At 33.9% G+C, this 24,320-nt stretch overlaps 1 protein-coding gene across 2 annotated transcripts; it reads left to right on the plus strand.

Moving 5' to 3' along the window:
- The first annotated feature begins 967 nt into the window (after window positions 1-967).
- LOC123557873 (uncharacterized) lies at window positions 968-24,062 on the plus strand. 2 transcript variants are annotated; one of them, XM_045349616.2, is made up of 11 exons: window positions 968-1,121; window positions 5,875-6,145; window positions 13,223-13,404; window positions 13,817-13,907; window positions 14,668-14,882; window positions 17,408-17,606; window positions 18,867-18,968; window positions 19,498-19,527; window positions 19,987-20,112; window positions 20,522-20,605; window positions 21,937-24,062. In XM_045349616.2, the coding sequence occupies exons 2-11, from the start codon at window positions 5,894-5,896 to the stop codon at window positions 22,210-22,212; spliced, it is 1,557 nt and encodes a 518-aa protein (XP_045205551.2). In that variant the 5' UTR covers window positions 968-1,121; window positions 5,875-5,893; the 3' UTR covers window positions 22,213-24,062. The 2 variants fall into 2 exon arrangements, with proteins under 2 accessions (XP_045205551.2, XP_045205550.2); XM_045349615.2 differs by lacking the exon at window positions 968-1,121 and adding an exon at window positions 3,525-3,674.
- Window positions 24,063-24,320: the final 258 nt, after the last annotated feature.

A 24,320-nucleotide genomic window follows, 5' to 3' on the forward strand; every position in this document is an offset into this window, starting at 1 on the left:
TAATCAAAATAACATTGAATGAGAGACAAAATCAAAAGTTTCTTAGTACGCTATGCAAGATATTCACGTTTTTAAGCTTGGTGACCGAACGAGCCATGGAATCACATGATAAACTTTGATCCAAAGTTACAAGTGTCAGTAGCAACAGGCATATTTAAAATACTTTATATCTTTTTTTTTACGTAATATTAAAAAAAAGAAATTCATTTTTCCTTTATCATACGACTTCAAAACATTTTAGTTTCAAAGTAAGTTTATATATGTTTTAATTTCATTTATGTATAAAAATATCAAACCTTAAATTACTAACAGCAGTACTCCTCGTCTGACTTTTATGTGGAAAATTGAGTGGCATGTACTTAGAAATACAGTTATTAAGCTGAAATCTTGATAACTTAATTGGTCATTATCAAAGCCTTTGAATCATTAGTTAGATATATAGATTGCATTGTTCGTTTCCATGGTAACATTAATTATGTTCATGATATCACTATTTTCTACTGTATGGACGTTTTTTAACGAAGCTATTCGTATTTAGATAACAAATTTTCAATTGAAAAGGGAAAATACTAGTAGGTATTACAAATCAAACTTCCCAATATATCTCAAAATGGCGGTGATGATTAACATTATATCCGTCTGTCGTTCCAGCAACCATTACCCTATATTCCGTACAAATTTTTACTACCGGTATTTGAAAGCGTAAAATACATGAGCTGATCAAGATTCGTGAAAAATATTTCGGCAGCTATTAGTTAAAATACAAAATGCCGAAAATCACTTACTTACAAGATAAAACATTTAAATTTGCGCGGTTACTCACACGTAAAATCATAACGTTTATTACATTTGCAGCGTTTGCTTTGAAAGTTATGAACCATTTCGGCATTTTAAGACCATATTGCATCAAACCAAAGACAGGTTAATGTATTTGAGTAGAAGACTGGATATACATACATATTAGTTTGTCAAAAGATAATCGCATTTACTTCCGTATATTCTACTTTCTTACGTCAAAATAGTAAATACCTAGTGATCTAAAGTATCTATATATTTACTACTTCAACATTTCTGCTCATATATGTATCTGAAAAGGATGTAAATCATTCTCAAGTGTGTTGGTAAGTTATTTTACATTTTTACTGAATGGCTATCCTAATACTGAAAAGAATAATTGGATTGTTTTTAAATATTCTGGATCTTACAGAATACAGTATTTGTATATATTTCCATCCTCACTGTAAGTAATAGTTATTGTTCGAGGAATAGGTCTGCATTGTGTTTATAGACCTGTGAGGGATTTGTGAACCGAGCGTGCGTAGCGAGCGAGATTTTCAAATCTCCTCACAGGTCTATAAACACAATGCAGACCTATTCCGAGAATGATAACTGACTTACCTACATGCTTCTTTTGTTTTACATAGTCCAGATTGGTTTCGGATTTGAAGATCGTTTGTAACGTGTATGTATGATAAAAATAGTTAGAATAAAGAACACGACATTATTTGTCACAATTTATTTGCTACTATTGATAAAACGTAATGCCCAACTTGCTACGAACCTGTAAACATATTTGTCAGCAATTAGGACATGACATTTTGTATTGCATGAAAATAGTCTCTCTCTGAGATCATCAATGTTTGTCTAGTCAATCAGTCAGAAGTTGACGCGAATGGTATTTTATGTTGTTTTTTTTTCATAATTATTTAAAAACAAAAGAGTTTACTTAGCTCTTTAATTTGCTACTTAAATATTGCCGTATAAAAAGTATTGATATAGATATATCATTACATTATCACAACAAATGCGTATCATAATATACCCTAGTTTCGCACACGCCAAGAAGACACAGCGAACTGTGCTAAAAATTGCGCGGACAGCATCGAGAAAATATAAAAAGCTTCAGTTTTCTTGACAATGAAAGCAATGATTAAAACTAATTAAGAGGTTTGTAGTCAGAGGCCTCCGTTTTGATTGACATTGCAACGATTTGACTAAACATTATATAGTTTAATGTCGTTTTGGTTCTCCACACCTGATTCACGTGCAGAAGTTGTCATATACTTGTGGATGTCAAAACAAGTATAGAATCAATGAAACCTTGTACAGTGCAAAGTATCTAATAATATTTAAAGGCATAAAAATGTCAACTGTTCATTCGATATAAATTAATGCCATTCAGCAAATTTAGAACATTTTTCATAAAACAAGAAATGTGCTTTAACCAGTTTCCCACCAATTAACACTACCTAAAAACTGCCTTTAAATATGTTTAAACTGTTAATCTTATTTCAGACACGCTCGGGATGTATCAAGATAACTGAGTTATTTTCAAAAATACAACTTCGTTACTTATGTTCCATGTTAATTGTACAGAAAACGTCACAATTTTCATTAGCAGACTATTTATTAACTTGGATGAAATTGTGTTGTTTATATTATTTTGCAATTATATCACTGTCAATATTTTTCTATGTAAAATAAAATGTCCTGTTTCATGAAGCATTCTCCACTCTCACGGAAGAGTATGTCCGTATTAACTTTCTGACAAATATCAAGACCTGCTTAGAACTGAATGTTAAAACTTTACAGTAAAGTCATGATATGTAAAACTGGTCGAACTTTTTTCACTTAAAACCTACCTTTTTGAAGCAATTTATACTATTTTACGGAGTCAATCACGCGTTCACCTAAAATGTCATGCACGAACTTCTCATGGTTCTACTGCATTGTTTCGGTCGCTTACACATAACTTTAAATTTAATGTCTGACAAGTGCGTAAATGTGTCGGCAATTTGGCTCAGTGGTTAGAGCACTGGACTAGTATCGGAGCGACTCGGGTTCGAGTCCCACTAAGGCACTTAAGATTTTTGTGTAGACAGTAGGAATAGGACAGGTCTGGAAATTCTTATAGACCTCATAAGCGGTCTATAAGGTGTTTATAGACCTCATCGGAACAAAGAAGCCGGTAGGTATAGTGGACGCAACTTGACCCCGATGGTTGACCTTCGCATTATAATACACAATGAGGCACAACCTATTATTGAAAAGGAGTGTACGTAAAACACGAGCTGCACGAGAAAAAGAAAATATAAATTTGTGTAAATATAAATTAGTGTATTGGAAAGTTTTAACTGATCAAATGTAAGTGTATATACTTTGATACTGCACTGTATACAAACTAATTCCATAAAATTATACACGGCCACCCTAAGCACCCTCGATTTCTATAATGAAATAATCGATATGAATAATCAGCCTAAGGTCAACCATCGCGGTCAAGTTGCGACTACTATAAACATGGTGAGTCTCAGTGTAAACATGATGAGTCTCAGTGTAAACATGGTGAGTCTCAGTGTAAACATGGTGAGTGTCAGTGTAAACATGGTGAGTGTCAGTGTAAACATGGTGAGTCTCAGTGTAAACATGGTGAGTCTCAGTGTAAACATGGTGAGTCGCAGTGTAAACATGGTGAGTCACGATCACGCTTGGTTTGCTCATATTCTATTCTTATTTTAAGAGGAAGTAAATTATTCTTAGCCGTTTCTTAAGCTGTTTACATAATGATTGTGAATTGTGTAGAAACCTTTTTCATTTTTGTTCACATAAACCGATTGGATTGTTATTCTTTACATTAAATGTCATAATACAAACATACATTATTTATCGATTTCGTAAGTATATACAGTTCGTTTTCTATACGTTAACCTAATTGCTATATATGTTAGGCATTGTTAAATTGGATACAAAACATAATATATTTTAATAAATTAATGCACACATTTGATTTTAAAGAAACAATAACTGCCGGTGTAGCTGACATAACAAGAGGAAGTAGCTCGTTTTAGCAAAGATAAATCTATGTTTTAATGCAACATTGATTTCATTATTATTAGGTTATTTAAGGTATTAGACCCCTAATAGAAATGTTTAAAAAATGGAATTGCTTGGTATATTCTCACAGCTGACCGTGCTTCGCACTTTGTTGCAATTTTTTAAAAACTTTTACCGTGCCGTTTTTTATAAATTTTGTATAATTTATGGTATTTCCTCGAGCTTTTCAAAGTGATGGCCTTTATCCAAAACGTTTGCAGATAATTCATTTTACCATTACTTTTTATAAAAGAAACATCAAACTATTGGTAAACAATTATAAAACTTAAAATAAAACTGCCAGTATCATTTTTTCTAGGGTGCCTCAAGTAAACGGACTTAATGAGACAGAATTCTAACTCCAACATTGAAAAATTAAGGTCGAATCCTGCGGGTATGTTTTGAAGCTGGCTCACTTAATTCATTCTAAAATAACTTTGGGGCAGAAGTTAAACCTACCTACATTTTTTCCACAATATGTAATCTAAAGAATGAAGGCAAAATAGAGAACTTTTACCGCATGTAACTCAGTATTTTTAAAGATGTCTAACTCTACATCTTCTGTTTCAGAGGTAAAACCATTTTGAACAGCAAGAAATCGCTTATAAAATTATTTTTTTTCCACTTTTGTACAATAAATCAATAATAAATCTTGAAAGAAGTAAAAACTTATAAGAAAAAAAGGATAATAAGGGGAAAAAAATTTGGTCCCAGTGGGGCTTGAACCTACCCCCATCTGAAAATTGCTGTCAAAGTAGGTTTATAGTAGGAATTGAATACTCTTTAAAAAGGAGGTACTCTATTATGGGCCTAATACCTTAACATTGTTCTGTACAATACGGAGATATATTTGGACGAGTACCCAGCTGAGAAAACCATACTGGACGAGTCGCTAGGCGAGTCCAATATGGTTTTCCCAGCTGGGTACTCGTTCAAATATATCTCGTATTGTACAGTACAATGGTAAGTAACATTTTTATTCTATATCTATTTCATTTTAGTTTAAATAAAAAATTATTCACTAAATATTGTAATTTTGCCTCCAGCTTGGTACGAGTGCAAATATATATTATACAGAAGCATATTCAAACTCTGTGCCTCTTCACCTGATTTACATTCGGAACATTTACATGCGTTTCAAGCTTTATCGTATGTTTAACATGGGACTGTCGAACCGTCCAAATATGGAAAAAATATAGATTTTTTGTACGCACGTGCGTCTAATAGGTAATATATTGTACGGTCACGTGTTGCAAATAAACGTTCATGATTGGATAAATAAAATAGATATAGAATAATATACTATATTTCATACCAGCCCGCCTTAATGCCCATAACACCACACTTGTATAATTCAAAGTAATGTTTATATGATATCGTAGTTTTAAAACATCTGAAGGAGGAAGTTATTTTAATTTTCACTACACGTTAAAGATAATTTGTACGTTTTTGCAGATTACAGATCAATTTATGAATTGTACATTGTGTATGTGTTTTAACGATACATAGAGTTATCGTTTTGTTTAAGCAAGTTATAGTGAGTAATATCAGTCATTATTATTAAATCTGTATTTATGTGATTACAGATAAAAAAGTCATATTTGCTCGAGGGCAGATACATACTGCATTCAGCAGTTAAGACCTAATGTTTGACCCATATAATGTCATCTCGTACATAGTTAAAATTCTGTTAAAAGATCCTTTGGAAGCAAAGAATGCAACCAAGAAGAATAATAACAGACTCGGTTTGAGTGAGTCTGTTCATGAGAGGTAATGAAATGTGCAACACCTCTCACACCCCCTACCGTTTAACACTAGAAATAATTACTAACCAATGCAAACATTTGCATCACCGTCTTTAAGAACCCTTCGATTGATAGATTGTAGAATTAAACGATTTAGTGCCTTGAATAAGTGGTGATTTCGGTCAATATCACTTTTTCAAAAGCATTAAATCCATATATTTACCTTACTAGAAGTCAATAATTTTATAATTTTCAGAGGTTCTAATTTGTTAGAAATGGGAAATTTTATGAGTGAAGCGGAAGAACCCCGACGACCGTCGGAGGAGCAGAATAGATCACGCCGACCACATATCACTTCTCTTCCCACACAAGAATTGTTATGCCATCTGGAAAAGGAATTTGGATCACTTTTTGGGACTATACAAAACCTTAAAAGAGGTGGAAATTTTGATCAAGGAACAAGGGATTATATATTTGCCATAATGCAAGAGACAACAAATAAGTTACAAGAGTTTAGCATGAACAAGGTAAAATATTATCCATAATACCACAAATTATTTTGATATACATGAAGATATGTAACCATCTAGACTTTAAGTTACGCTTGTTAAAATGTTAATGAAAAGCGAGCGAATAATGTATCTGTTCGACTACATGGCCATTATGTTAAGTGGTAAGTGTTGTTTCTTAAACGGAGTATTTATTTTCAAACTAAGTAAGTTCTTAGAAAAACATAAAATAAATTATGTATTATACATAAAGTTATCTAATAAAATCAGATTGATTTCGATTTACATGTGTTTGAATAATATATTTATTTCTTCGGTAACTCCTTAAAGCTCAAGTGAAGCAGTTCAATATATCTATAAAACAACTGACGTCTTGCTCTGTATGTAGTTTTGTGGACCGTCGAGAATGTGCTATGAAATAAAATGTATTTCTAATCATGCTGCAGTAAAGCAGATTTTTATGTAGTTAGCATAAATGAAGCAAAGGTTAACTGTTGGCAGTAAAGCAGACTTTTATGTAGTTAGTATAAATGAAGCAAAAGTTAACTGTTGGCAGTAAAGCAGATTTTTATGTAGTTAGCATAAATGAAGCAAAAGTTAACTGTTGGCAGTAAAGCAGACTGTTTTGTAGTTAGCATAAAGGAAGCAAAAGTTAACTGTTGGCAGTAAAGCAGACTTTTATGTAGTTATAGTCTGCCTATATATCCAAAAAAGAGGGCTAGAAATTGACTTTGATGGCATTTTTTTGTTAATGCTCGACAGCCATGTTCATTGTTAACTTTATAACAAGAGGACCATGATGGTCCTGAATCGCTCGCCTCTTCCCACATGACCCAGTTTTGAGTATGACGTCGTTTTTTTTCTATTATTTGACATAGTGACCTAGTTTTTGAGCTCATGTGACCCAATTTTGAACTTGACCTAGATATTATCAAGATAAAAATTTTGACCAATTTTCATGAAGATCCATTGAAAAATATGGTCTCTAGAGAGGTCACAAGGTTTTTCTATTTTTATACCTACTGGCCTAGTTTTTGACCGCACGTGACCCAGTTTCGAAACTGACCTAGATATCATCAAGGTGAACATTCAGATCAATTTTCATGAAGATCCATTGAAAAATATGGTCTCTAGAGTGGTCACAAGGTTTTTCTATTATTTGACCTATTGACCTAGTTTTCGAAGGTACATGACCCTGTTTTGAACTGACCTAGATATCATCAAGGTGAACATTATCACTAATTTTCATGAAGGTCTCATGAAAAATATGGCCTCTAGAGAGGTCACAAGGTTTTTCTATTTTTATACCTACTGGCCTAGTTTTTGACCGCACGTAACCCAGTTTCGAAACTGACCTAGATATCATCAAGGTGAACATTCAGATCAATTTTCATGAAGATCCATTGAAAAAAATGGCCTCTAGAGAGGTCAAAAGATTTTAATAATTTTAAGACCTACCAACCTAGTTTTTGAACGCAGTTGACCCAGTTTCAAACTTGACCTAGATATCATCAAGATGAACATTCAGACCAACTTTCATACAGATCCCATGAAAAATATGGCCTCTAGAGAGGTCACACTGTTTTTTTATTATTTGACCTACTGACCTAGTTTTTTAAGGCACATGACCTACTTTCAAATCTGACCTAGATATCATCAAGGTGAACATTCTGACCAATTTTCATGAAGATCCATTCAAGGGTATGGCCTCTAGAGAGGTCACAAGGTTTTTCTATTTCAAGACCTACTGACCTCAGTTTTTGATCGCAGTTGACCCAGTTTCAAACTTGACCTATATATCATCAAGATAAACATTCAGACCAACTTTCATACAGATCCCATGAAAAATATGGCCTCTAGAGAGGTCACAACGTTTTTTCATTATTTGACCTACTTTTTGAAGGCACGTGACCCAGTTTCGAACAAGGTTTTTCTATTATTTGACCTATTGACCTAGTTTTCGAAGGTACGTGACCCTGTTTTGAATTTTACCTAGATATCATCAAAGTGAACATTCTCACTAATTTTCATGAAGATCTCATGAAAAGTATGGCCTCTAGAGAGGTCACAAGGTTTTTCTATTTTTATACCTACTGGCCTAGTTTTTGACCGCATGTGACCCAGTTTCAAAAGTGACCTAGATATCATCAAGATGAACATTCAGACCAACTTTCATACAGATCCCATGAAAAGTATGGCCTCTAGAGAGGTCACAAGGTTTTTTAATTATTTGACCTACTGACCTAGTTTTTTAAGGCACGTAACCCAGTTTCAAACTTGACCTAGATATCATCAAGATGAACATTCTTACCAATTTTTATGGAGATCCATTCACAAGTATGGCCTCTAGAGAGGTCACAAGGTTTTTCTATTTTTAGACCTACTGACCTAGTTTTTGACCGCACATGACCCTGTTTCGAACTTGACCTAGATATCATCAAGATGAACATTCAGGCCAATTTTCATACAGATCCCATGAAAAATATGGCCTTCAGAGAGGTCACAAGGTTTTTCTATTATTTGACCTACTGACCTAGTTTTTGAAGGCACGTGACCCACTTTCGAACTTGATCTAGATATCATCAAGATGAACATTCAGACCAACTTTCATACAGATCCCATGAAAAATATGGCCTCTAGAGAGGTCACAACGTTTTTCTATTATTTGACCTACTGACCTAGTTTTTGAAGGCACGTGACCCACTTTCGAACTTGACCTAGATATCATCAAGATGAACATTCTGACAAATTTTCATGAAGATCTCATGAATATATCGCCTCTAGAGAGGTCACAAGGGTTTTCTATTTTTAGACCTACTGACCTAGTTTTTGACCGCACATGACCCAGTTTCAAACTTGACCTAGATATCATCAAGATGAACATTCAGACCAACTTTCATACAGATCCCATGAAAAATGTGGCCTCTAGAGAGGTCACAAGGTTTTTCTATTTTTAGACCTACTGACCTAGTTTTTGAAGGCACGTAATCCAGTTTCAAACTTGACCTAGATATCATCAAGGTGAACATTCTGACCAATTTTCATGAAGATCTTTTGAAATATATGGCCTCTAGAGAGGTCACAAAGTTTTTCTATTTTTAGACCTACTGACCTAGTTTTTGACGGCATGTGACCCAGTTTCGAACTTGACCTAGATATCATCAAGATGAACATTCTGACCAACTTTCATAAAGATCCCACGAAAAATGTGACCTCTAGAGTGGTCACAAGCAAAAGTTTACGGACGGACGAACGCACGGACGGACGCACGGACGACGGACGACGGACGCTGCGTGATCACAAAAGCTCACCTTGTCACTATGTGACAGGTGAGCTAAAAAACTGGAAACTTTTCAAGGGGATGGTGGGGGGGGGGGGGGTGGCTGTCGCCTTCTAAGGGTCATAGTAAGGTCACAGCACAAGGTCAAAGGGCAATAAGTGCATTTTTTGTTATAAACTTCAGACTTTCACCATTTTTGCTAAATTCTAATACAAACTTGTATTTTTTCGGTAATAATTATGAATCTCAGAAGTAAAATAAATTACTTCAAATAGATTTATTGCATTTGAGACTGGCAAAATTCAAAACGACTAAAGTTATTTTAACAGAATGAGCTTAACTTTTCGTACGCTCTGATATTTTGTTCATTTATGGAAGTTACCTTTCTCATGCTTCTAAAATTTCCGTTTTCAGGCTAACAATTTCCATAATGGCTGGTTGGTTACCTATGTGATTGTCTGTATGAACAGTACAGGTAGAACAATTCTATGGCGCGTATTTTATAACGACTAGTACAGTCAAATTCCGTTTGCTCGAATACGGATTATCCAATTACTACTTTCGGTTCGAACTCAGTGTCAGGTCTATATAATGTATAATTCACGTCGGCTTGTGCTACTGATATCTCGAACGCATTGTGCTTGTCCCGTCGAGCTCTAGCGAACATAGTTTGACTGTACTAACTGTTAACAAATCTAAAGATTCCTTCGGAAGCACAGAACTCCAGGACGTAAAAATAGCAAACTCGGTTTGATTGAGTCTGTTTGTGAGATAATATGAAATGTAAAAGTTCCCTCAATCATTATCTAAAATGGTCAATGCTGTCAATCAAAACTCTATTCCATTGGTTTACGCATGTGCTGTAGCAATTCCATGACTGTGTGGGCGTTTAGAAATACTACCTATAACGATATCAAAGTGTAAATATAAGTCGCGCAAATGTTATGTTTTGTGTGTGTGTGTGTGTGTGTGTGTGTGTGTGTGTGTGTGTGTGTTTTCATTCCGTCAGCATGAAAATGGTACTTTTCATATTTTTAATCAGCTAAGATATTATTTCTTTGCACATTAACATTAGGCTATTATAAGAACTGGTAACCTCTCTTCAAGTGTTTGCAATATCTACAATTTTGTAAATATTTGTTTATGTTGGTTATTTAGATGTCATAACATCAAAAAGGCTTGACAATTGTCAGTGAATTCGATAGTATATTGAATGTTATTAGTATGATATTTATGACTGTGAATATAGGGGCAAATCATGTTTGTTACAACACCTTTGTTTATTATAAATCCATCGTTTTGAATTTCAAATATCATCTTCATGCTCTTCTCATCCTGCAGGAAGTTATTTTTACGCATTTTATATCTCTTTTTAACTATCGAACCACCATATTTCATCGTTTTGATTAGCTGAACCATCATCTGTCAGTAATCATGAAATATCGGGAGGTACAACTTCAATATATCACTGAATGAACCTTAATGTTACTATTATAAAAATACTAAAGCAACTTTCTGATGTTTTTCATATCTTTAATTTTATATTTTATTTGTAAAACATCTGAATGACTAATGTTTCAGCGTCAAGACACAAGCTTTGTTTTCATAATGTTATCAAGGACATCCTGTCCGGAACCGTGTGTCAGATCTGTAAATTGTTACCATCTGATTCGTTTTCAACTTTGTTTTGACCAGGAAGTGAGAGTGTAGAAGCAAAGCCAAAGATGATAAAGATCGAAACAGAAATAGCGTGCTGAATGATGCAAATATCGCATTAAGAGCTTTGGTGATAGAAAATCTAGTTCTTGAAATATGCTGCTTAATTGCAAATACATAAAGTATGTTGATAAATGCCTGACCGATAGTGAAAAAAGAACTATATTACAGCAAATCAAGGGAATAGTGTATATATTAACTAGTTCAAATTCTACAGATCTCATCTGTTTAGTTTATTACCGTACATGAACTGTGTAAACCTATGTTGTGACTAATATTCCAGTTATTCTTCTATAATGGTGCTATTTAACCATTGCCACACGGACAAATTAACATAAATATATATCATATAATGAATCATCACCAGATTTGAAATCATTTCTTAAGGAGCTGGAGAAAGATTCCATATAATATTATCAATGTTACTGTCAACAGTATTTCAGTCATTTAACGGCGGTCAATTAACTTAATCAGTGTTCTGGAGTCTCTACAAGTAGTAGCGTTTTCCCCACAAGTAACTGCCAACTTCTCCATATGATTCAGAAGCGGAGGATGAAATCACTCCTGACAATGTCTATTATCAAATCGTCGTTTTGTTTTTATCTCTGCCAAATTTTGACGGATGTGATTGAAAATTGGACACATTGTTTAATGACCACTTCTATTAAATAAACTTAACAGCGATATCAATTGTGCGTATATTCGTTGTGCCATGACAGTTTAAATAAGGCACCCCCTCCCAAAAAATGTCACAGAATGAATGCAACTTGGTGCTGGTCTGTATGTCGCAAGTACCGTCATCTCCGGGATTAAACAATTTTGTCATTAATGTAGTGTTATTAATGACGTCACAAACCTGATGAAAATTAACATATTGAAAATATTAACAGATGTTCCATTAAACTAGACAGAGTGGAACATTCAGAATACAATAATTTTAATTGCATTGAATTAATAGGATCAAAGTGTACTACTGTGATTTGGAATTTACTAATGTGACTTTTAATTTAAGGGTTACCTTATTATTACCCTTACAGTTAAATGAATTTACATCAGGCTATGATCGTTTTATGTTAAATAATAATAGAATACTCATTTAACATTCTGTAAAACATTCATTCAAATCTGTCAAAATTTGGCGATAAAGGGAAAAAAACAGGTGTGGAGTTAGAAAAGTTGCTGATTATATTGTTGATATACGTACCATTTTGCTACCTTAAATAACTTATAGAAGTCACTTTTAAAAATTCAGTTTTGACCTTGACATGTCTATGACCTTGAAATTACATTGAAATAACCCTTGGATACGACAGTTCCAAAAATATTTCTCTAGTTCATCCACATTAGATTAGTAAACATGTCAAGTAAAACACACTTTGCCATCGTATGCCACTTTTCCCAGATATATATTATTCTATATAATATTATATATATTAGATATATATGTTATATATTATCATCAGTTTTATTTACAAAGTACTAAAGGGCATTGAGACACAGTATTTAAACCAATTTAGATGGTATATGAAAATAAAACGAGTGCACAGCGGCATAGGTTATATGTAAATGCACTTATTTGACCTTCGACCCCATTGTACTGTAATGAGGCATCCTAGAAGGCGACAGCCCCTTTTAAATTTCATGTTCGGGCCTAAGAAACACTTTAATACTAATATCCGAGCATTAACAAAAAATGCCATCAGAAGTCACATTTTTTTGGCAGATTATTAGCATAAATGAAGCTAAAGTTAACTATTAGCATTAAAGCAGATTTTTGTGTAGTTAACATAAACGAAGCAAAAGTTAACTGTTGGCAGTAAAGCAGATTTTTATGTAGTTAGCATAAACGAAGCAAAAGTTAACTGTTGGCAGTAAAGCAGATTTTTATATAGTTAACATAAACGAAGCAAAAGTCTACTGTTGGCAGTAAAGCAGATTTTATGTAGTTTGCATAAATGAAGCAGAAGTTAACTGTTGGCAGTAATGCAGACTTTTATAAAGTTAACTGTAACTACACAAAATGACTATTCTATTATTCCGGTAGATTTTTTGTCATAAAATGACTTACGTTTAAAACGTTTATCTTTTTGTATTCTTAGGGAGAAGTAATTCAAACACAAAAGGCTAAGCAAGACAAAATACAGCGGGAGCATTTCAAACAACAGAATGAAATACAACAACTCAAAATAAAAATCAAAGGGTTGAGAGAGGATAATAGTCTTCTCAAAAAACAAAATAAATATCTTGACGACATTATAACAGCACCCCCGAAACAAAGCAGGTATCAGTTTTGCCCTACATTACTCGATGCCTTGATCACTACATATGTGTCTTCTTTTAGGTTCCGAAACACTTCTTTAGACAACATTCTTTTAAAAGTAACACTTTTTGATGAAATGTACAGAACTAATGTTTACCTTTACATTGTGATATGATATATTCAGAGCCTTATCCTATAGTTTACTTAAACTAAAGCACATGAAACATTTACCTTTAAATACATGCAATATCAATTGTCGTTCCTCCTAATTGACCATATCATCCATCGTGTTTGAATATTCATTTTATAATTCAGGTACTGCCTGATACCGAGAAAACAATCCAAAGGAAACTATTATCAAATTGCATCCCGTAAAGCATACTTAACGTTTTAAATACTATTTTAGCGAATTATAATTTCTATTTTCAATTAGCGGAAGTCAGCTTGTGAAATCGTTTACTAGTGGTATGCCTAATGTTGAGAGAAAGAAACTGGATGTTCCGTTAGCAAGTGTTCAAGATAAGGTAAATGCCGAAAACAGTAGTTAAATTGACGATTTGAAATTAATTGTCTTTATATATGTTCATGACTAAATCGTTTTTGTATGCAAATGTCAAGCTAATAAATCTAAAATGTAGTTATATGTGCATAGTCATTATTATGTCGAACGGATTACATTTATCTACAGTACGTGTTTTCGACAAGTTTCTTATGCTTAAACAATATTTTAGAGTCTGACACTAAAAGGCAATGCCCTCAACGTGCTCCTTTATGTGTTTGTTCCGTCTTCGTTGTTTAATTTATCAAAACCTGCTTTTTTAAGTTTAGTTGCATTAACAAAATCAAACAATTTTGTAAGTAAACTATTGTTAGGAAGTTTCGTATTGCTGTATTATCAATAGCATGCATGTTTTGACAGGTTTGCCGATCAAAGCCAGTATTACTAATCCTACATCCAAAGGACTGAGGGCTAATCGTCGACTATTTCTTCAGCGATAAATTCAATGAGGTGTTTAATACATGACTTAGAAATGAATTTCGATGCGTTTTTAAACTCAGGTTCTGACTTTTCCCAGCAAACTTGTGTTGAAGTATGCATAGTTTACTCATACCCATAATTTCAATCGTATTTTGTCCGTACGATCTCGGCATTTGTCGGCCATATTGATATCTGATATAACATCACAGAGCTTCCCGTATCAACCTGGAACGCCAAAATACGTAATTAAACGGAAATTGTCATTTTCGGGTCCATTACCTTCAAAGTTTATGTAATTCTTACAGTTGAAAGGAATATCAAAAGATGCAAAGGAAAAGAAAGAAATTGAGAAAATAAGACATTTCGAACAAGTGATCGAGAGGGACGCCCAAATTATTGATGAGTTACAGAGAGCAAACGGAAGCTTGCAGTCATATAATGATATTCTTAAGAAAGACTATAAAGATATGGAAGAAAAGTTTAGACAGATATCAGAGGAGAAAAATAATTTGATGACGAGGTATCCTTACTTTTTAAATTCATATATTTGAGCCGAACCATGAGAAGCCAACATAGTGCATTTGCGCATCCGCGCAGTCTGGTCAGGATCCATGCTGTTCGCTTTCAAAGCCAATTGCAATAAGAGAAACCGTTAGGGAACAGCATGGATCCTGACCAGTCTGCGCGGAAGCGCAGGCTGGTCTGGATACATGCTTGTCGCAAATACACAATGTTGGTTTTCTCATGGCTCATATGATGAAATCTATAATAAGATCCCTTAAAGAGAATTCCTATAGTTTTTTTCCTTTCATAGAAATTTTTTAAATTCACATATATGATAGGAAAATTTGTGCTGAAAACAATGAACAAATAAAAACAATAGGTCACCAGGCTTGTTTTTGTGAAAAATTGTTTTGAACACACCCACTGTTGCTGAAACTGCTAGCGATTTTTCAACATTTTCATAATTTTCTGCTTTTTTATAAATACCAACCAAAATACACATCAAGACAGCACAATAAGGTTTTTTTCTTTTTACAGATTTTATTATATACTTATTTGATATCATAGTCATATTTGTAATACTCTATCCTTACAATAATGGGTACAAATGAAAAAAAAAATTGTTTCATATTTACTTTTGTGAACTTTTTTCAGTGAAAAATACCCATAGTGAAGAATATTTTTTTTAAGTTTTGAAAAAACTCTTTCATAGGAATTTTTCCTGTTTTTCTTGTATATAGGTAATTGTATTGTGAGCATAAAAATGGCTAAAAATGTATGGGTCACCAGGCTAATTTTTATGTTAAGACCGCTAGAATACAACACCTGTTCGGACGGAAAATGGCGCGAACCTGGCCAAATTGATTACATGTATGTCTGTTAGAAGTTACAAAAAAGTTTTAAAAATTCTTAATTCTTTCTATAATTGAATACTAAATAATCTGAAAGGTGATATTGTCTTATCAGTACTAAGTCAATTATCTTACATTATATGAACAACACTGTCTTTGTACTAAAATGCGATGTGAAAACACAATCACAAAAATAGCAAGATACCTGTCAGGCATGATACTTGTCAATACAGCATAAACCAGTATCAACATTTGATTACTGGTAAAACTTATCAAAAATGTTATTTCATTCAAGATTTCTCATATTTAAGACTGTCTGTAACATGTTTCAACAAATGTTGACTTCATTTCAGTTTTCCATAGAAAGTGTTGGCTGCGCAGAAAGATGCGCATAAAAAACTATCGGAATTCCCTTTAAAGTAGCAAAACCTGAGGGGTAATGAATTGTGCAATATCCTTTGAGCAAAACTCTATTATTCACAAACGTTGAATGAATTCCACGATCCCAAAAGATCAGAAACTATAACAAAACTGAGTCAAACAAATATGTTATGATTATTCATTCCAGTGTAACACATTATTATACACCATATAAAGTATTTTTATTTCCTTTGTCTTAAACTTTTGTATTTCTTATAACAGAGAAATAAGTACTTAGTCCATAGTAAATGAAAATGCTCAAGTTCATTTCAGGTACGTACTACTTTAACTTTTAAAAGGTGAAACAAGCCCAGCTACGTGTAGAGACGTTATTGAAACAACTTTAATTTTGTATATTATTTTAAATGATATTGAAAAAGGTGTGTAAGATTGTAGTAACAGGTCACATCTAATCAAAATAATAACATACTTAGTTCATGTTCATCAGAGGTTACGTACGACATCCATAACATCCCCTAGGCGATTGTTTTTATCCAGAAACATTTAGTAGACTCGATGATCCCAATGAACAAGAAAATAAACTGACACCGAACCTGTGTCCAGGGAGACATTTTAATGACCACCACATTGCACTGAAGGACTAATTTTGAGATTCACTGTAGTTGATATATAAAGTTTAGAGTTTAGTCCAGCATTACAATCGCTCGTGGAAACAATTTTATGTTCTAACACAAGACCCCCACATATATAGACTTAGCTCAGTAGGTAGAGCGTTGGACTACGGATCACGGGGTCGTGAGTTCGATCCTCGGGCGCGGCGTATGTTCTCCGTGACTATTTTATAAACGACATTGTGTCTGAAATCATTAGTCCTCCACCTCCGATTCATGTGGGGAAGTTGGCAGTTACTTGCGGAGAACAGATTTGTACTGGTACAGAATCCAGGAACACTGGTTAGGTTAACTGCCCGCCGTTACATGACTGAAAACTGTTGAAAAACGGCGTTAAACCCAAAACAAACAAACAAACAAACAAACAAATATAGACACAATGGACTCAACACTAGAATTTAAATTTACAGTTCATGGATGGGAAATACATTCCATATAACGAGAAAAGTCTCTTTACTTCACAACTAACCATTAGATAATGTACACCAGTCATATTAGCTAAAAATGATATTTTCATTATTACGCAAGAAGCGTGTTTACAGTAGAGTGAAAAGTGAGAAAAATACTATATGATTTCTATGTTAAATATAGTTTAATATAGTTACATGTTCGTGCTACTGCATTCTACCTTTTTCAAGGCTCAGTAAAATGGCTGGACAAAGACTTGTGCAAGACAATCCCGCCATAGCAGATCTGAGTGATCCTAACCGACCAACCAAACTTGGAGAAATATACAGCGAAATATATGACAATGAATGGACAGATGCTCTTGAAGGTCTCCTAGATGCGGGTTACGAAGAAGTTGAAGCAATAATGACTTTAAAGCTTACTCTGATGGTAAGTTTCTTCATACAGAATGGAACTTTCCAGTCTTTTAATGATGTCGTCGAAACTCTACCTACACCCCGGGGTGTAAAATGTCTCTATTTCTGAAAATAAAGTAATACGTAATAACATCTACATTTATGAATGAATGCCTACTATAAGAATACACAGCTAAAATGTCATTCGTTCAATTTTATTTCTTTTTGTTACATTTGAAATATAGATGACAACAGTATACACCAGTCACACATACGACGCGGATAGAAACGTAATCCGTATCGATTCGTACCTGAGCCGTACGGAGTGATACGGATTACTACTTTAAGGTGCGGCTCAGGCGCGAATCGATACGGATTACTACGTTTCTATCCGCGGCTAGACGTAGCTTTCCGCGCCGTATGTGTGACTGGGGTATTAAGCTATAAACCCCAGTCACACATACGGCGCGGTTAGCTACGTCTAGCCACGGATAGAAACGTAGTAATCCGTATCGATCCGTATTTGAAACGTACCTCAAAGTAGAAATCCGTAGCAACACTTGGTCAAAACGTATTCAAGACTTATCCCAAACTTGCAAGTTTCTCCAACTTTAGAACATGCACAAAAGTTTGAGCGATCCGTAGCCATTTGAGCGTGACTTAAACGTACTTAAACGTAGTTATCCATACTGAAACGTACCTTACCGTAGCTGAACGAAGTTATCCGATGCTGCCCGTACTTAAGCGTAGTTCAACGTAGTTCACCGCAGACCCGTCCGCGCGCTGGGCAAGTTGCCAGGCGCAGTAAAACGTAGTTCAACGTAGTACTTATTCGCGTTTTGTAATCTTTTGTTCACCGTTTCTCACCAATTTTCCCGTACTAAGACGTTCTGCTCCGTACTTATCCGTGTGTCCGCCTCAACAGACCAATCCCACCCGCACCGTACCTCAACACACAGACATATCCGTATGTGTGACTGTAGCTTTAGTGAATTTCCAACGAGTGTATAGAGAATAGAGAATATAAAGGATTGTATATAAATTGAGCTAAGTATTTAGTAAATCTCATGTCCTTTTAAGCTACGAAACTTTCTGATACATGCAATTTTGATATTGTTACGCAACCTCCAAATATACAAGAAACTAAAATTTAAAAAAGGAAAGGTTTTAAACTTTATGACAGCGAAATTTTGCTTGATAATCAAACTTTATCACAATATTCATATATTGTTTCTTCCTAATTGGTATTTATAACAACGTTCATAACAAAAAATATCTACTCATTCCTTTTCAGAATGTGATAGACTTCTGTCAAAGGAAGTCTGATAAACTGTTAAAGAAAACGGAGGAAGCCATGAATTTTCTTTTTGAAGAACTGAAGGATATCGAGAAAAGGGTACTTCTATATCGTTTTTATATACTCTATATTTCTACATTACCCATTTCTGTTGAAGTCAAACATCTTAGCTCTTGTATTCCTTTTGAACTAACTTTTAACACAGAAAAGTGCAGGCCTGCGCGCAATTAACCTGTTAAAGCTCCATAAAGATGCAAACCATTCCACAATGAAGTCCTTCATTTGTTTAGTGTTGATTTTATCTGTTTTCTTAATACTTATATATATGCTACTGTTTGTTTGTGTGTGTGTTGGGGGGGGGGGTGGGGGGGGGGGGGGGGGGGGTTGAGGGTTTATCTGTTTTCTTAATACTTATATATATGAGAGAGGGGAAGGCGGTTGTTTTGGGAGGTTACGTTCTAGGAACATGGCTCTCATCATTGGATTCTTGTTCTTATTTAGTTTCTTAATACGTAAAACATACATTTTGTATAGGTATCTAACAGTATCCAAATCATTTATTGTTGGGAAACATGTGGGTTTTCCGCTGTTCTTACCTTTCCCGTTTTAATGTAAGTTTTCTTTTCAGAAAAAGCACTTGACAATGAGAAGGTCATTGGTAAGTTACAAAATTACCAATTGTGTGAAATGGGTGACACATTAATTTATGAATCAAAATTGCAGAGACAACGTAATGACTGACTACCATGTTGTACGAAACGTCAACAATAAATTAATTAATGATAAATAGATATTTACGACAATGCAAACACACCTCATGAAAATTAAGCCGTTTAATTAAAAAAAATCTTTATTATAAAGCATTTCGTGAAATCCTGTGTTATCGCATACTGATATTAGAAACATTTTAAATCAAAGCCGAGTTGAATGTATTTGTTTTAAGAAAATATATCAGGAATTAAATTTGAACGTTTCATGAGTAATCAATATTCAAAAGAGAGCAACATCTTAAAAATAATCATGCACACAGAGTTCAATAAAATGTTATTTACTTGTCCTGCATGCATATGGAAAGTTCTTTTATAATATTTATGTATTATGTTGAATTATCAACTAGTCTGAACAACTGCTGAAGGAAGTATCTTTATATGGATTCTCTGGTGTTGATATTGATCTTAGAGAAAAGTGGAAATCTAGAGATAAGGGCAAAAACCCACAGACTTACACCCAAAGTCACATAGAGGTATTTACATGTATAGTACATACTTGTAGATCAGACTAAAAACTAAAATTGTCGCATTAAGAAATTGTAGACAAATACTTTTGAACAAGGTAATGCGTAAAATGTTTTGCTGTCTTGTTAATGACCTTATACTTGTGTCTAATGAAGGTAAACTCACCATTATTGAGGATATCAGTGAATGAGGGTTTGTGTTGACGTTGAATTGATTACGTTCGTACATCTAAGAGAGTTGTAATGAAGTATAATGAGACATTCAAAGTCACTGAAACTAGTGCTACGCTATTTTGCTTTTGTTAGTTTCAACTCCTTTAGAAGGATGAATATGATACAAGATGCTTATATCATTTGAGTTAAGAAAAGCCAGTTGGAAACATTTAATACATATAATTGGTATATGCTAATTTTACAGGTGACAAAGCCGGATGTTTCTGTTGGTCAGCTAAAATTGTTCAGAAAAGAGGTCGCTGAGTCAATGGTACCGATTGTTCAGAAGGTAAAATGTTCAATATTTGTCATACAGCATATGTTACGTTTTCTAATATACATATACATGTACATGTATATATGAATTATATAGTCAATTCTGATGGTTACATTGAGATGCCTCAACATACTGAATAAGAGTCTCCAATATTGGCATGAGTATGCAGTGTGAGTGTACATTATTATATACCACATTTATATAGCACTCTTTTCATATAAAAATACGTTCAAAAGTGCTTTACACAAAAACATTTATATAATGTTCAATAAAAAATGGGAATTGAACTATTATAGAAGAAATTAAAATTACATTACGGTAATAAGATACCAAGCATTTTAAATTGGAAGGTAGGCAGATCAAAACATGAAACAAAAATATAATATCATAAAACATTAACTGACCTATCAAAGACACAGGTCAGAGCAGAATAGAACAGAAGATATCTTACATTTTGAACAGACAGAATTAAACGGTATGATGTCTGCGAAATGCATCACAGCATGCAAACCGTCCCGGATGATTGGGTCAATCCCTACCTAAACGGTCCGGAGAACATCCATGACACATCCCACAGAAAAAAAAACACCGCCAACTTTATTCTGTCACACTGGAGTTCTTAATTAAAGTAATTAATTGGCCGGCAAAGTACCTACATTATAAATCAGGTAATCAGTGAGATGTTAGTTGCCAAAGAATTGTATGAAATAATGCGTCTTTAGCGCTTTTTTGAAACTTTGCACGGTCTTGCACTCTCTTATGCCAGATGGGAGGGCATTCCATAACCTCGCAGCAGCTGTCTGAAAGCTCCTGTCACCAAATCGTATAGTTCGACATTTGGGCACCACTAGTTTTAATGCATTATTCTGCGATCTCAGATTTCTGGATGGTGTATATATTTCTAGCATGTTCGCTACATAAGCTGGTGATTGATCTTTGAGTGCCTTATATGTATGTGTTATAATTTTGTATTCTACCCTACATTGCACAGGAAGCCAATGGAGTTCACGCAGAACAGGCGTTATATGGTCGTATCTGGATGTTCTGGTTACGATTCTAGCTGCCGTGTTTTGGACATATTGCAGTTTGTTCATTGACCGTTTTGGAATTCCATATAGAAGAGAGTTGCAATAATCCAAACATGATAAACATGTTATTGCATTTATTTTACATTGCCAGAAAATTAAATTGTGAAATATAAACTGGTTGCACATTAAGTCAGTCAGTCTAAAGCAGTTGAAAGTATGTGTATTGGTCACATGGATTAATTAACTTTAGACATAAATGGTAGCAAGTTCCTAGGACAACAATGAATTTTGTCAGCTGAATGTACTATATTTTAGGCATACATGGCAGCAAGTAGTTGGAATGATAGTCGATTTATACCAGCCCTTAAACCATTTATAAAGAAATGCATTTTCTTGGGATGGATGATGGTTGTACAATCACCGCCTCTTGCTTTAGCTGTCTGTCATCCAGAGGAAGAGTTTGACAAGAACTTATATAAGGAATATACAACAAGAGGGCCTAAAGTCAGTTACGAAGTTTGGCCAGCACTTTTGCTACATGAAAAAGGTCCTGTTATCGGAAAAGGCATAGCGCAAGCTCAGAAAGCTTAAAATCTCCAGTGGTTCTCAGTGGTTTGTGCGATCGATCATAATGCATTGTATGCACAGCGGCTGAACAACTTTTCCTTTTACTTAAGGAGAATGGTTTCATTTGATATCATACATTCAAATTTAAAAACATTGTTTTTTATACAAACTAGAAATATTTTGTATTTATTTTTCAACTCTATTCCAAATAATTATGAACATACATTTTCTGAGTAAAATGCACGACGTTGACATCATTATGAGAAAAACTTATAATCATTCTAGCATACCAGATACCTACCATTGTACCATTGTACCCTGGTTGAACCTCTAGCACATTTCGTCAACATTTTTAGTTTGTTTACATTATGTCTTAAGGTGTAGGCCATAATTAGCAAGAGATATTCGACTTCTGATTATTTATTACGCATTTAAGTGTAGGTCGTATCAGTAGAATAAAATGTTTGATATTTTTGCTGTGAAGATTCAAGATATATTTCATTCCCATATTTCAACAATCCGCTGAGAATCATGTAATAAATCTTTCTTTGTTTCTTATTTACATTTGTCAATGTGAATATATACTTGATACGCACGAAACAGAGAAAAGCAAGTGTATCATTATAGTGGATATTTTATTGTACAACAGCTTTAATAATCAATTAATATGCATTGAACACTTTAATCTTATTTCTCTTACGCATCATATGGAGAAATGGCTACAATGAAAGTAAATTGTCAATTTTAAATACAAATTTGACATGGTTCGCCTTTACTCTCAAGAAATGAATACTGTTAGAGTATTCATTACGTCAAATTCTTATTCTAATAAAAAAGGAAGCATATGCACTCATTGAACTGTACTTAGTCTATAGTTAAAAAAAATAACATCCGAATCGTAAATAAAAGTCCAAACCTATATCTAAAATACAAGATCATTTTGACTGTATCAAATTACGACGAGTGTAAGATGTAATAACTATACATATCTACGAAGTGTAACATAGTCAAATTTAAAATATCGCCAACAGATTTTTAGGAAGCATAGAATTCAGCAAAGCCTCGGTTTGATTGAGTCTGTTCTATTATACAGACGCAATCAAGCAAAACAATACTGACTGACTTAAAGGCTTAGCGGTAATATATAATTTATAGCACATAAGTAATTACTCGGCTACATATTTGCTTGTCTAACAATTCTAATATTTACATTGTACCAGATATAAATAGAAAGATAACATTTTTTTTTGACTAAATGATATGGTATTCTTCAAATATTTGACACTTGACAACTTGACTTGATATTAAATCTACCTAAATAATATAACAAACTGTTTACCTAAATTAACTAAATTATTACTTTATATAAAGTAGCTTGGGGTTAAATTTTGTTACGTTTCATATTCTTACGGAGAAATTAAAGTAAACAAGGAAGAAAATTGCATTCGCGAAATAAAGGAAAATTTTAACAGGATTTCAACTTTAAAACTTCATAATAAAATTATTACCGATGATAAAAATAGCTAAGATAATATTTATCCTTGTTGCATTGATATCAGATATCATTGTTCATGTTCATGTCTTGGAGGTACAGTTTTATTTATGCGTCACTGTATCTGTTTAATAACTCCTAAATATCTTTTTTAAAATAAAACCCTCTTTAAAAAAGATTAGTGTTGTGCGTTAGTTAGAAAGGGAAGACAACCTTTAAGCAACCCTTAATCGGTCAGAGGGGGTTGGGGTGCCTTTAAGCGGTTGACTATGCAGAAAACTCTCGATCAAGACCGGCTGTAAAAGAGCCGAACACCAAACATACTACTAGTTTCAACCTAGTCTGGTCATGATCACATTAAATAATAAAATCTATAAAGTATTTTTGTTTTTGTAGTGTTTAATAGTCCCACTGGCACAATATTGGTCTTATGGCGACTTCTCCAAAATTTTATGGTAGAAGAAGACACCGAGGCCCCTAAAAAGCATAATTCCAGGAACGGTAGGGCTCTGGGCAGAACCACGGAGTTTCTATAAGCCGGCTGGATGGCTTCCTTGCATGAATATTTCTACATCCTAAGCGATTTTTGAACCCATACAAGTGAGAGACAAGTGATTTCAAGACAACCTGAAATAATGCC

This window comes from Mercenaria mercenaria, chromosome 5 (assembly GCF_021730395.1).
Source record: "Mercenaria mercenaria strain notata chromosome 5, MADL_Memer_1, whole genome shotgun sequence".
NCBI lineage: Eukaryota > Metazoa > Mollusca > Bivalvia > Venerida > Veneridae > Mercenaria > Mercenaria mercenaria.

Excerpts from the sequence above, each read along its gene's own strand:
- LOC123557873 (XM_045349616.2), top strand. The coding sequence starts at position 5,894 with ATGGGAAATTTTATGAGTGAAGCGGAAGAACCCCGACGACCGTCGGAG. Across the intron at positions 13,405-13,816 it reads GCACCCCCGAAACAAAGCAG|CGGAAGTCAGCTTGTGAAAT; the intron begins GTATCAGTTTTG and ends ATTTTCAATTAG. Across the intron at positions 17,607-18,866 it reads CTTTAAAGCTTACTCTGATG|AATGTGATAGACTTCTGTCA; the intron begins GTAAGTTTCTTC and ends ATTCCTTTTCAG.